Here is a 15398-nt window from a genome sequence, read left to right as displayed (position 1 = left end):
ATCGAGGTCACATTCATTCTCTTTCAACCCCCCATAAGGTATATTTATTGAGATCTCATCGTGGCGTATCTAATGCAAAAAAATCATTATCTCAACTTCTTTTATCAGCCAATATACCTATAAACTAGCAAATTAGCATTCTTTCAATGGAAGCGGGTGGAATACAAAATATTGGTTGTACAGAAAAATACATTAGAAACCTTGTTAGAGATTTGAAGAAATCGGTAGATGGGCATGATGTAGAGTTATTAATGGAATATTTTATATCTGAGAAAGAAAAAAATCCATTATTTGCTTTCAGAATAGAAACAGACGATGAAAATAGATTGACTCGCTGTTTTTGGGCTGATGCAATGTCGATAAAGGCGTACAAGCTTTTTAGTGATGTGGCTGTGTTTGATACTACCTACTAGACCAATAAATATGAAATGATCTTTGCACCATTCACAGGGGTAAATAACCATGGTCAGACTGTAATGTTTGGCTGTGCATTCTTGAGTGACGAGACAGCAAGTTCATTTGCTTGGCTATTTGAAAGCTGGATGGAAATAATGTCAGTTGGTCCACCAAAATTATTATCACCGATCAAGACCCTGCAATGTCAAAGGCTATTGCTCACGTTCTGCCGAATACATATCATAGATACTGCATTTGGCACATTCTTAGCAAGTTTTATGAAAAGTTGGATGCAGTCATTTATAGAGATCACTTTATTGAGTTTCAAAGATGTATCTGGGATTCAGAAACCGTGAAAGAGTTTGAGGTAGGTTAAAAGAGATATTACAAAAAAGTAAGTTAAAAGATAATACTTGGTTAGCTGCGTTGAATATATGATATTCATATGAAATGAGTTCCTTCATTTGTGAAACATATTTTCTCAGCTGGTATGTCAAGTAGTCAAAGAGCAGAAAGTGGGCATGCATTTTTCAAGAGATATATCTCCAAAGACAATTCGTTAAATGAATTTGTGACTCGGTTTAATCGGGTACTTGAATACCAACGTCACAAAGAACTGGAAGCTGACCACGTTGATAACAATGAACGTCCGGTGATGAAGACACTAATCTCCATGGAGAAGCAGATGTCTGAAATATATACCCTGTCTATTTTTCTTCGATTTCAGATTGAGTTATGGCAAAGTTTGGAGTACTTGATTGAAACTTCAATAGATAATGAAGAGCAAATTGTTTACATGGTGAAAAGGGCAAATGCAATAAACTCTAGAGCTCGTAAGGTTGTTTATGAGAAGGCCTTAAATTTTGCAAGTTGTAGTTGTAAGAAATTTGAATTTGAAAGAATTCCTTGCAGACACATTTTGGCTTATTTGAGAACCAGTCAAATTGTTTATTTGCCAGACTTATATATACTAAGCAGATGGAGAAAAGATGTAAAGATGGAAATAATTATAGAAGATGGCGAGAAAATTGTGAAACAAAATAGCGACAATTTTGTGCTATTGCGGCATAGAAAATTATATCATCTTACTTCAAGGGTAATCGATGATGTTGTAGCTTATGAAGAGACAAGTGAAATTTACGAGCAACATATGAAATTGGTTCACGAAAAGATTAAGGAAGTGATCGCTAATAGAGGGGTTGGAGTAGCTCCGAAGGAAAAAATATCTCGGTAGTGGACTTTGAATGAACCAAATATGGTTAGGGCCAAGGGACGTGGGAAACATAGATGACAAAGGGGGAAAGAGAAAGCAATAGCTTCTGCTAGGCGTTGTAATGGATGTGGACTTAGTGGACAATCACATGACAAAAGAAATTGTCCTATGTTAACAGGTAATGTTCAATTATTTAATTCATGTGTTTTTCCTTTTTTTTGTTTGTTATACTGATATATACTGGTGGAAATTATAGGTTCAACGGATGGTGGTAACTCGGCAAATGACAAATGAGAATGGAATTGGAGATGAAGTTGTTTTTTAAAGGAGCATGCGTGTCAGACTATGCATGTGTTATGAAGTGTTAAAACTGAAGTTGTGAGAAATGGAGCTAGTAATAGTAGTGAAGTTAGAGAAATAAAGTTGGTTGGAGTGTAGGACTGTAGGGAGAAGTACAGTGAGAATTTGGGTTGGTGTAAAGTGAGAGATTGCATGCTATGTTATTTTTCTACATACTATGAATTTCTTGTGAATGTTATTACTTTTAGTAGTAAAGAACTGATTCCAATGCATTTGTACATTGCTTTTGGTTTAGCCTATGTAGTTATTTAATTTAGTCAACACTAGCAAAGAGAGAGAGGGAGAGAATATGAGTGAATCAGTATTCCCGGAAGAAAAAGGTAACCACATGCTAAGAGAGAGAAACAAGTAGGAGTCTTTATTATGTTTTAGGAAATAATTACTGAAAAGAGAATATACTAAAGAGAGAGAATGTAGGAGTAGTTAATGATTAGAAGAGAGAGAAAATAAAAAGAGAGAGAATTGGAAACCGAGAGAAAAGTGGGAGTGCTCACGTGAATTTTAATAGGTCCTGACTTTATTTTGTTAAAGGAGTCCAGATGAGAGCACTAATAAGGAGGGATCCGTTTATTATGGTTTTTTATACCATGGTTTATACCACGCCCCTTTACAAGATGAGTTAAAAGCTAATATTTTGTGGATATGATCTACTAACTATTCCATTGAGTTACTTCCATTAATGGAAGAAGAGGAACATGGGAAAGTGCCCTTTGTTCTTTCAAACAAAGAGAGGGAGTGACTCTGTATGAGACTGCGAGTATAAGCTCATAGCTCACCGAGTTAAGTTAAGTTAAAGGTAACTAGGAAAATTACAAACAATCGTATGAATTAGCTTTTATTGTTATTATTTTTCTGCAAGTTTTATTGTTTGTTATACTATTATCTCAGGGTATTTATGAATTAATACATTGTTTTTACTTTATTCTCACATAATGGTTTTTCACATATACAGTCCTTCTCTAAAAAGTAGCTACTTAAGTTAACTTTAAAATAAGTACGTAAATAAAACTTCACCTACAAAATGAATTTAAAACTATTTTTTTGTTGATATGATATACTCAATCTTAAGATCATCTCTACAAAATATCAACTCATTTGGAAATCTCTAACATTGGCAAAAAATAATTACAAAAACTCAACATTTCTGGACCGTTAGATTTCTTTTCAAAGATGACAACAGTTTTTATCTATGTTAGAGGTTTCCAAATGAGCTGAAAATTTGGGAAGATAATTATTATGATGAGTGCTTCATAACTACAAAACATTAGGTTTGAATTCATTTTTTAGGTGAAGTTTTACGTACGTACTTATTTTACATTAACTTAAGTAGCTACTTTTTAGAGAATTACTGTATATATATATATACAGTCCGGCTCCTAAAAGGGCCTTAAATAAGTACCAAATCTAAAACACCCACAACTTCACCTACAAAATGATTTATAACCTAATATTTTGTGCATATGATCTACTAACCATGCCATAAAGAACATCTCTACAAAAATTCAACTCGTTTGACAATTTTTAACATTGGCAAAAGATGATTGCAAAAACTAGACATTTCTAGACCTTTATATATATTTTCAAAAGTGGAAAATAATTTTATCTAAGTTAGAGGATATCAAACGAGTTGAATTTTTGTAGAGATGTTCTTTATGGTTAGTAGATCATATGCATAAAAGATTAGGTTTTAAAATATTTTGTAGGTGAAGTTGTGGGTGCTTTAGATTTGGTACTTATTTAAGGTCCTTTTAGGAGCCGGGCTGTATATATATATTATTTTATTTTATTTTATTTTTGTAATAGTTTTCGGGTTTAAGGCTAGAATAGGGATAAAGTATGAAGTTGTCTCAGTAGACTACCTGGGTAGTAGTGTCAATGCTGAGCCACCATGTATGAACTTTGCTAAAAAAACAATGAAATTGAAGCACACGAGACTGTGATCTGGACCCCATATATATATATATATATGGGGAGAGATAGAGGCACATTTACTGTAGCCACATTCTAGCCACTTTGTAAATTAATCCAAGCAAAATTGTGGACTTAAAAGTTGAATTAAAGGTTGAATTTTTGTAGATATAATCTCTCCACCATGGAGAACATGCTCACAAAAATTTAGCTCATTCAAAGAAATCTAACCTTAGAACATGCTCACAAAACTTTTGGACCGATAGATAAAAAGCTAAAAAATGAACACTAATTTTTACATGGTTAGACATATCCCAATATTATAATTTTTTGTGAGAATGATCTTTATGGTGGGGAGATCATCTCCACAAAAAACCAGGCCTTAATTCATTTGTATGTGAAAAATGTGGCTATAATGTGCGCATAAGAATGTGCCTCTATCCCTCCCATATATATATATATATATATATATATATATATATATATATATATATATATATATATATTTATTTATTTATTTATTTTATTTTATTTTTGTAATAGTTTTCTGGATTGAATACGTGTGTGGGGTTTAAAATTTTGGAATAGGGGTAAGGTATGAAGTTGTCTCGTAGACTAGACTACAGGCAAGAGGCGTCAATCTTTGAGCCACCATGTATGAACTTTGCTCAGAAAACAATGAAATTGAAGCACACGAGACTGTGATCTGGACCCCGAATCTGAATTGTAAAGACTGCCTAATGCCTATGTTGCTTTTGTGCCTCTATGAAAAAATTGATTGCACAAGATCTTAGGTCGCTTGATCGATCACTTCAAATTTGATTGGATTAGGGGGAATCATTCGCTCCTTTTTATGGCTTATCAATTGGATCTTCAAGTAAGCAACGATTATAAGAATCTTAGGAACTGTTTTCTATTCCTTGAATTGGTCATCCATTATTAAAATTGATGAAGTGAAGTTGTATATATAAGCTTTTTGAGAATAAGTTGCAAAGAAGAAATAGTTAGGGACTAGGAAGAGAACAATTTGAACCTGCACCGAAAGGAATAAAAAGAAAAGGGACCTTATATTGCTTAATTGTACTTCTCATTTATTTTATATCTTGCTTTTGAATCTTATATTGTTTTTACTTAGGTTTTCTCTATTGGATTGCTTTGCTAAATGGTTTGTAGTTGAAGTTTGAACTTTGAACACTTTTGATACTTCCCTTGCTTATAGCCTTATATACACATTGTAAAGTGTTGCTTGGTTGTTTGCAGATTGATTAATTAAACATACCTAAAACCAAAATTTAGCACTATCAATACTAAGGTTAATGCTCTTTAGATCTGGAAAAGCATCTCTACTCATTGTATGAATTTTGTCCGTCCTACTTCATGCAATTTAGGGATGAAATTGGTTTTGGTTAATTGATTTTGTTTTATATATATTTTTGCATTTATATAAGTTATGCAAGCTTCATATAAGTTAATAAAATTTGATTTTTTTTTTGTCAGGAATGGTATATCCAAGAAATAAAGTTTTGAATGCAGTGATTGTATGACATACAGGCATGCAACTTAAGATATACACAATGCAAGAGCTTATGCATGTTTTAATTGATGATGCCATTGACAAATCATCAAGACAAGAAGCCGCTCACAAAAGATATCGAGCTAGAGATGTGGAAGAGGCAGAACTTAATTAAAGCTGCCCAAGTGGCCATAATATATAATAATAATAAAAATGGGTGTGCATGAGGTGAAAGTCAGAGGTGTTTAGGGTGTTTAGGGTTACATGTTATGGATATATATGTACACACCACTCATTTAGGATTGGGTGAAGAAATGATATCTAATCAAAAGACCTTTACTAATATAAGAAGCAAGTGTTTAAACGCATCCATTGCATCCCTTGAGCCAATCATGGGAAATATAATCTATGAACATAGCAAACATATCTGAATAAATCTTCTTGAAACCTTGAGCTACTTCCAGTGTTCCATATCTAAATCAAGTTTTTCAGTATTCAAATTCATCCTTAATAATCTACTCTTAAGAGTTCAGTGGGTGTTGTGTGATAGCTTATGAGTTACGACATGCGAATCTTTGGGAAAAGAAGAAAATAGTATTGCAAAGCTACACAACAGACTGAGTCTTCTTAATGGGTAAATATTCCTTAAGATAAACATGCGGAGATACCACTAGCCTTGGACAATTGGACGCGATGATTTAGGATAATTATTTAAGTTCCCAAAAGTTTAGGTGACAAATAAAATTCATTACTAACCCAGGCAATCAACCATTGAGATAGAAAAAATCCACCTATTACATAAAAGACACTACGGTGAGTAAAGTTAAAACCCTCATCAATTAGGAACCAACGTGAAAGTTTTCGAATAAATTAATTTAAGTTTGCCATACAGCTCAGTGCGATAATTATCTACAGTAAAAGTACAATTTCAAAATCAACTAAAGAAGATACATTTAGCAAAAGTGTCATGTGTTTAACCATCAATTTTTTCAAACATTGCAAAAAAAAATATTGACAGAAGCAAATCCTTCCTGCGCACTCAAATCAATTATTCATAAAATAAATAAATAAATAAATAAAAACAAAAAACAAAAACAAAATAAAATAACTCTATAAAAAGCAAACAAGGAAATTTGCAGTACAATCAACGATGGGCAGATGCAGATGAAGGTATTATCAGTGAAATTTTTTTTAAGAATAAAGTGTGAGTTTACACGTGTTATCTTTCTATGGAATAAATCAAATCTTACCACGTGTTCATTATACAAACAAATGGGCTTATACATTAAGCACATCAAACAAAATTAAAAGCCTGAAAATTGACAGGCCCAAAAATAATAGATTTGAAAAAAAAAATATGCCCGACTACATTAATTGTACTGGTTTAAAAAACAATAAAAATTTTAAAACCAAAAACCCAAGCAATGGATTATACTTCAAAAATCAATACATAGATTATTAATTCAATTGGACTTTGGCCTATTGAACCATTAACAATCAATGTACATATATTAATTTTTCAAGTGGACTTTGGGGCCTTTGGATCGTTAACTATCAATGTAGCAGGCCCGACCTATAAGTATTTTTTTAAATTTTACCAAAAAAAATTAAATAAACTGTATTTTTAATTATCGTTATAAAATATATAATAGAAAGTAAATAAAAAAATAATAATGGCAAAGCCATAATGAAAAAAAAAAAAATGCTATTAGATAACACATAGAATAAATAGTAGAAATAAATAAAATAAAAAACTGGAGATGAACGTGGCAATGTACAAGGGAAGATGAACGTGGCAATGTACAAGGGACATAGAATATATACAAATGTACAAGTGGAGATGAACGTGGCAATGTACAAGGGAAGATGTATGTGTCAATATACAAAAGAACGTGATAACAACACAGGACTACAAGAAGAAAATCATTACAGTAAAATCAGGCAACTGTCATGTTGGCTCTGGGGCGAACCCAATCCAGCTAGACTGTGGCTTAACCTTTATGTTTTGGGGGCCTAGGGTTCAGGACGGTACCATCCTTGACCAATATGCAATGGTCTAATAATAATATTACCCTTAGTACATATGGTATAACCTTAAACCGCCCCGAACTGTCATCAAATAGAAAACTATTCGGGGTTGGACTGGTGAAATCCATTGCCTGTGTGAACGTGGGACTATCCGATGTTGTTCATCATGACTCTCTTTGTGCACAATGCAAAGGTGAAAATAAAAGACACGAGTATATACATATGGAGTCTTTTAACATCAGATCCTCAAGACGAATGTGAGTCTTTTAACGTTAGATCCTCAAGACGAATCCCAACCTTTGGGAGCAAAGGGACAATGACGAAGTTTATCCTGCTGAGCTGGTGTCAGACAATAATATACCTTATACTGGCTCATATCAGATAGTAAATCAAGACCTGGACAGAAAGGTGTTTGACAATTCATACACCACCCCATCTTTCGTGCACGTCGCTTTCGAGCAAAAGTACTACGACCATTACCTATTCGAGATGGGTGAGATTTACACCAAATGATGAGCAGGAGTTCCCGAGGGAGAGAATAGAAAAAGGAAGAGAAGGAAGGCTGGGAAATTTTTGGTACCCATTGTTTACCAGAAGGCACATTTGCTCGATTAACAGAAGATATTCAGTTCTGAAATAGAGTTTTTGTGGACTAAGGTTCTGGCGCTTGCAACCACACACTATAGGAGATTTGAGAGAAGGAAATAGAAGAGGGCCCGACTACCGTAATGGTGTACTTTCCCTGTTTTAAACACCTGGAAAGAAATACACCAGCGAATCTTTAGTCTTTGTAGACTAGATCTTTGAGAAGAGTCTTTTCGACATCTGGAGAATGCAACTCATAATAATGTTTAAGGCGTTGGCCATTTACTTGAAATTCGCTGTCATCGTTTACATTTTTCAAAGAGATAGCCCCATAAGGGGTGACAGCAAAGACAGTGAAAGGACTAGACCATCGAGTTTTTAGTTTTCCTAGAAAAATGTGTAATCTCGAGTTGTACAACAAAACTTTTTGACCAATTTTGAATTCTTTTCTTAATATGTGTTTGTCTTGCACTCTTTTCATGTTGGCTTTATAGGATTTTGAGAGATCATAAGCATCACTCCGAATCTCCTCAAGCTCATTTAACTGCAATTTTTGCTTCTCGCCTGCCGCATCGGTATTATAATTTAGGCTTTTGATGGCCCATAGAGCACGATGCTAGAGTTCAACTGGAAGATGACAAGGTTTACCAAAAACGAGACGATAAGGGGACATGCCTATAGGTGTCTTAAAAGCTGGTCTATATGCCCACAAGGCATCAGATAATCGAAGAGACCAGTCTTTTCTAGATGGATTAACTGTCTTTTCTAAAATTGATTTAATCTCTCTATTAGAGACTTCTACTTGGCCACTGGTCTGAGGATGATACAGAGTTGCCACTGTGTGAGTAACTCCATATTTCTTTATTAATGATTCAAAAAATTTATTATAGAAATGTTTTCCCCCATCACTAATTATAGCTTTGGGAACGGCAAATCGAGAGAAAATATTTTCCTTTATGAACAAAACGACCATTTTATGATCATTCACATGACATGCCAACGCCTCAATCCATTTTGACACGTAGTCAACAGCTACTGGTATGTATAGGAAGCCATGACTATTTGGAAAGGGACCCATAAAGTCAATGCCCCATACATCAAAAATTTCTACAATTAAAATTGGATTTAAGGGCATCATATTGCGTTGAGTAATGCGTCCTAGTTGCTGGCAGCGGTTGCATGCTTTGCAATGCTCGTGTGCATCTTTAAACAGCGTTGGCCAATAAAATCCACATTGTAGGACCTTGGCTGCAGTTTTCTTACCACTAAAATGACCACCACAAGATTGTTCATGGCAAAAGGATAACACGTCATTATGTTCCTAGTTGGGAATGCAACGGCGTATCAGTTGGTCAGAACAATACTTGAAGAGGTAGGGATCATCCCAAAAATAAAATTTCATAGTGGATAAGAACTTCTTCCGGTCCGTTCGAGTCCAAGATGAAGGGACCTCCTCGGTGACTAGGTAGTTTACTATATCAGCATACCAAGGAAATGAAAAAACAGAGTACAAATGTGTTATCTGGAAATGATTCGCAGATTGGTTCGGCCTCATTATCGACATCATTGACGAGTCGTGATAAATGGTCTGCTACCACGTCCTCGCAACCTTTTTTATCTCTAATTTCTAGAATAAACTCTTGCAAAAGGAGGATCCATCGGATCAACCTCTGTTTGACATCTTTCTTTGCTAATAGATAACGCAGCGCCGCATGGTCAGTGTAGAATATTGTGGAAGAACCAACTAGGTAAGTACGAAACTTATCCAGGGCATATACAACTGCTAGAAATTCTTTTTCAATGGTGGTATAGTTATGTTGAGCGTCATTAAGGGTTTTACTAGCATAGTAAATGACAATTGGCTTGTTCTCTCGGCGTTGCCCTAGGACAGCTCCAATAGCGTAGTCACTCACGTCACATATTAATTCAAAAGGTTTAGACCAATCAGGTGGTTGAATTATCAGAGCTGTAGTCAGGGAGGACTTTAAGGTCTCAAAATCTTGTTTGCAATCGAAAGTGAAGTCAAATACGGCATCTTTAAGTAAGAGATTTGTTAAAGGTCGGGCAACCTTTGAGAAATCTTGAATAAATCTCCTATAGAACCCTGCGTGTCCTAAAAATGCACGTATGTCGCGAACTGAAGTTGGTATAGGCAAGGAAGCAATTTTTTCAATCTTTGCTTTATCGACTTCGATTCCGTCCTTCGAAACAATATGACCTAGTACTATTCCTTTTGTAACCATAAAATGGCATTTTTCCCAATTAAGAACGAGATTTTTCTCTTCACAACGTACTAAAACCTTTTCAAGATTTGATAAACAGTTATCAAAAGAATTACCATATAATGAGAAATCATTTATGAAGACTTCCATAACACGTTCAACCATATCACTGAAGATATGAAGCATACAGCGTTGGAATGTTCCGGGTGCATTGCAAAGGCCAAATGGCATTCGTTTATATGCAAAAGTACCAAAAGGGCAGGTGAATGTTATTTTTTCTTGGTCAGCAAGATCTATGACAATTTAAAAATATCCTGAATAGCCATCAAGAAAACAGTAAAATACATGACCCGCTAACCGTTCAAGCATCTGGTCAATGAAGGCAAGTGGAAAATGATCCTTACGAGTGACTGCATTAAGTTTTCGATAGTCAATGCATATTCGCCACTTCACTGAAATGCGAGCAGATATGCATTCATTTTTATCATTTTGCACAACTGTAATGCCAGACTTCTTGGGAACAATATGGACATGACTTACCCAAACACTATCTGAGATGGGGTAAATAATACCTGCATCAAGTAACCTTAAAATTTTTTCTCGTACCACATCTTTCATGGTTGGATTTAGACGACGTTGCGGTTCACGTGATGTCTTGGCATTTTCTTCAAGATGTATGCGATGGGTGCACACATTAGGGTCAATGCCTTTAATGTCATTGAGAGACCATCCAATAGCAGAACGGTGTTCTTGAATGACCTTAATTAAACATGATTCCTGATCGGAAGTCAATTGTGATGATATGATAATTGGGTGACTACCATCTGGATCTAATTGTACGTATTTTAAGTCCGAAGGAATATGCTTTAAGTCCGGGGTGGGAGGAGTGGGTATTAAAGATTCTTGAGGAAAGTCATCTTCCACAGAGAAAACAAATTTATGTTCGTCCAAGCCGCTTGATAGGACGGTAGTAGAGTCAATTGGTGGTATTGATTCTAAAAACTCATGTACCTCCTTTGAATAATCATCAACATCAAATTCAAAACCGCCAAAAGAATGGAATTGGTGTACTTCATCTTCAGGAAAAGAGTTTGTGAAATATTCTTGTACGAGGGTGTCAATCATGTTAATCTCACTATCAATATCATTCTCTGGAATTTGTTTCATCAACTTGAACACATTAACCTCGACCGAAAGATTTCCGAAGGACATGGTCATGGACCCATCCTTATAGTTTATGAGCGCATTAGCAGTTGTGAGGAATGTATGCCCTAATATGATAGGAATGGAGTCACACGCAACTTCTGTATCCAAAATGACAAAATCTATAGGATAAAAGAAATCTTGGACTTTTACAAGGACGTTTTCCACAATGCCTTTCGGATACTTAATAGATCGATCGGCTAATTGTAGAGTCATCATGGTAGGTTTAAGCTCATGTAGACCTAGTTGTTTGAATAAGTAATAAGAAAGTAAGTTCACACTAGCTCCTAGGTCTAGTAATGCCGTAGCCGTATACTTATCACCTAATGTGCATGAAACTGTTGGTCTACCGGGGTCCTTGTATTTTACTATACCATTGTATTCAGTGATGGATGGAAATTGTTCAGTAAGGAAAGCCCGTTGAGGCACATTTGTTCTTCTTTTTGTGGTGCACATGTCTTTCAAAAATTTTGCATGTTTTGGTAATTGCTTTAGGGCATCGAGAAAGGGTAAGTTTATTGTCAAATTCTTAAAGGTTTCTCTAATTTCATCAAAGTTTTCATCAGGTTTATTCTTTGCCAATCGAGTAGGAAATGGTGCCTTAGGGCGGAATTTGGTATAAGGGTCCACTTTCTTGTTTCCCAATTTTTTAGATGGTACCGTTGTTGAACTTGGTATTTCCATCGTAGGTTCATTCTCTGAAATAGATTCCTTGGAACCTCCGGTATCTTTCGTTTGATCATCTGGCATACGGATTTGATTGTCAACGGTTTTTCCAGATCGAAGAGTAGTGATTGCATTCACCTCATCTTGGTTTGGAGCACTTGTACCAGGTGTATTGGTGAGTTCAAAGGCAGTGTTTGCTAGTTTAGGGTTCGGAACTGCTTGGCCAGGAAACACACCTTTCTGGCTTTTGTCCTGCGCTAATTGTTGAAGTGATTGTTAGATAGACGTTTGGATTTGTGATTGTTGGTTCATGTAAGCGAAGAACGTCTCGCTTGTCCTATCAGTAGCAAGAGGCATAGGTTATGCAACAGGTACTAGTTCACGATTATTGCTGAGAAGTTGTTGATTATAACCAGAATTTGGATTGGCTGGAACAAGGCTGCGGTTGTTTTGATAGTTACCATTTGAATTACTTTGAAATTGATTTTGACTTTGTTGGTATTTCTGATTATTTCCTTGGTGGTATGGAATAAAATTGTTGATTGGTCGAACAGGTGGATTGACGAAACCTAGATGAGCCATTTGTTGGTTATTCGGACGCCAAGCAAAATTTGGATGTTGTCTCCATGGTACATTAGGAATGTTGAATGCACATGCCTCCTCTGGTGTTTGGGTAGGGGTAGCATGTAACAAGGGACAATAAGCATCGGGATGGTCTGGACTAAGACATAGAACACATGGGGAAGTGTTAACGTTCATGGCTTATTGTGGAAGTTGATCGTTTACTTCAACTGCAAGAGCATCTACTTTTTTAGTGAGGGATTCTATTAGTTTTTTCAACTCGGGATCGGGTTTTACCTAAAAAATAGACGTAGCTTTTGTAACATTATCCTTAGATGACCTAGAAGAATTAGTGTTACCCCAATGTGTACCTTTTTTTGCTTGTTTTTCAAGAAAAGTATATGCTTCAGTAGCTCCTTTGTCCATGAAGCAACCGCCGTTCATTATATCAAGAGTTTCTTTTTGATGATTAGAAAGTCCATTAAAGAATGAACGAACAAGGATAGCTTTGTCTAGTTGGTGATGAGGACATTCTAAAAGAAGATCAGTAAAGCGACTCCATGCTTCCGTAAAGGATTCATGAAGATTTTGACGAAAGAATTGAATTTTCTGAAGCATTTCAGTTGTTTTCTTCCGAGTGTAAAATTGAAGCATGAAAGCTTGAACAAGTTTATTCCATGTGTCTATGGATTGTGGTTGTTGTCCTGCTAGCCAAATTGACGCTTTCTCCGCTAAAGTGAATGGAAACAGCTGAAGCAAGAGTTGTTCCTTAGAGACGGTTGGATGGTGAAATGTTTTGGCCACTTGTTGAAGCCTACGGAGATGATTGTATGGTTTTTCATGATCCAAACCATGATACACAGGTAACAAACTAAAAATGTTTGGCAGAATTTGAAAATCACCGACAATGTCCTCAAGTTTGATGCAGGAAGAAGGTCCTTCCTGTAAGGCTGTATAGAAGTCCGAAAGGGGCTTCTTAGCTGGTGGATTTTCGTCAGCCATAATGAATGACGGAAATGGTGACAAGGAATCTTGTTGATTTGGATTAATAGATGAAGAACTTTGTGGAGGTGAGAACTTACGCAAATACTTATCGTATTTTCTCCGACGATAAGTATGTTCAAATTCTTTAGTAGAACTAGACCTTAATCTCATGTAAGCATAAAATTAGATCTAATTGACAGAAGGAACTTATTATTACTTGAATTTTATGATTATCTTCAAGCATTAGAGTTGAACAACGTAGGCCTAAGCTGCTGCTAACATAGCAGTGAAGCTAGGAATACGTGTGCATAAACTAATAGCCAGGTCACAAGAGAGATATGAGGGAGGCTTTCCGTGCAAGCACGGTTCTAATTAAGTAACCTCAATCTTTCAAGTTTCCTAGACACCGTTGGAATATGATTATGATTAAGATTTATGGAATTAAAATTTATGCAAGGGCTTAATTTTTTTTTAATTAAAATTTATGCAAGGGAGAAAGTACAATCAAGCAAATACGACCTACTCATACATTACTAGATACAGTAGCATGTGAAGATATTCTACTCATACGTATAGTAATACAAATAGGCAAAGTTGTATCATCAATAAATACTTCGATACGTACAGGCAAATATACATCAGTAATACTTATATATACGTTAATTTGTAAATAAATATTACGTAGTCGTATATCTACAGTTAAAGGCAAATTTGAATTACTTATATGTATTTAGATATGGTAGCATGTGAAAATATTATACGTACGCGTATATATACTAATATGCAAAAATGTAAACTAAACAGGCGATGTATTTTACCTAGACTAAAATACGACTCTTGTATTCCATAATAATTCGATTTCGTCAATACTCATTGAGATTGCAAGTGTCATATAGAGAGCAGCTTCACCCCATAGGGTTTAGAAACAACTTACCCAACTCAGATTTTAACCCTTGTTGGAATGTTCTCCTCTTTCATGATAAAATCGACTTATTAAACAACACAATTTTCTAAAATGATGATTTTAGAGGGGAAAACAGTTGATTTTGACCTCGAAAATGACCTCCACCGAGCAATTTTCTAAATCTCGGTGGTGACAGCGTGCGCGCCGTTGAGATCTTTCTGAATTGAGCCCACACGTGAGATTCAGAGAATCGTAGCCAAAGTTATGGCCAAAATACCAAAACACGCCCTAATTACTATGTATAACTCCTAAGTTATATATGCCAACATGCAAATAACCACTCATACGGTAATATATATGCTAAACATGTTACTTATATATATATATATATATATATATATATATATATATATATATATATATATATATATATATATATATAACCATGCAAAACAGTACCATTTGTATGTATATATACATTAATGTGTAATTCATGACCACTTAACCGCATATATATATATATATATATATTCACAGGCGTATTCACATGATTCATGCATATTACTAGCCTAATACGCAAAATATAGTCCATTAACTACGACATAATAACTACATACATGTGAAGCATGCAAAAATATTGAAAATTTGGAACCTGCAAGCTTCCCACAAGTCCACCAAAGAAAAGAAACGTGCACAGCAGACCAAAAGTTTCACAGTAAGCTTAGTGGCTATTGTAGCCTAGTTTCTAGGTCCTAGCATTTGGAACCTATAAGTGCAACCAAAAGTAGTATGCGGATCAGTAGCAAAAACGCAGGAAATTTCAAAAAAAAAAAAAAAAACGAAGAAAACACAAGA

General features: G+C 35.2%; 1 protein-coding gene across 1 annotated transcript; it reads left to right on the top strand.

Moving 5' to 3' along the window:
* The first annotated feature begins 886 nt into the window (after positions 1-886).
* On the top strand, positions 887-1630 carry LOC147512097 (protein FAR1-RELATED SEQUENCE 5-like). The gene has a single exon (XM_086598646.1). It carries the CDS (start codon positions 887-889, stop codon positions 1628-1630), a length of 744 nt encoding a protein of 247 aa, XP_086454772.1.
* Positions 1631-15398: the final 13768 nt, after the last annotated feature.

Source organism: Coptis chinensis, chromosome 3 (assembly GCF_015680905.1).
Source record: "Coptis chinensis isolate HL-2020 chromosome 3, ASM1568090v1, whole genome shotgun sequence".
NCBI lineage: Eukaryota > Viridiplantae > Streptophyta > Magnoliopsida > Ranunculales > Ranunculaceae > Coptis > Coptis chinensis.
The sequence above is the reverse complement of the archived record's forward strand: the minus strand, read 5'-3'. Positions and strand labels throughout refer to the sequence as shown.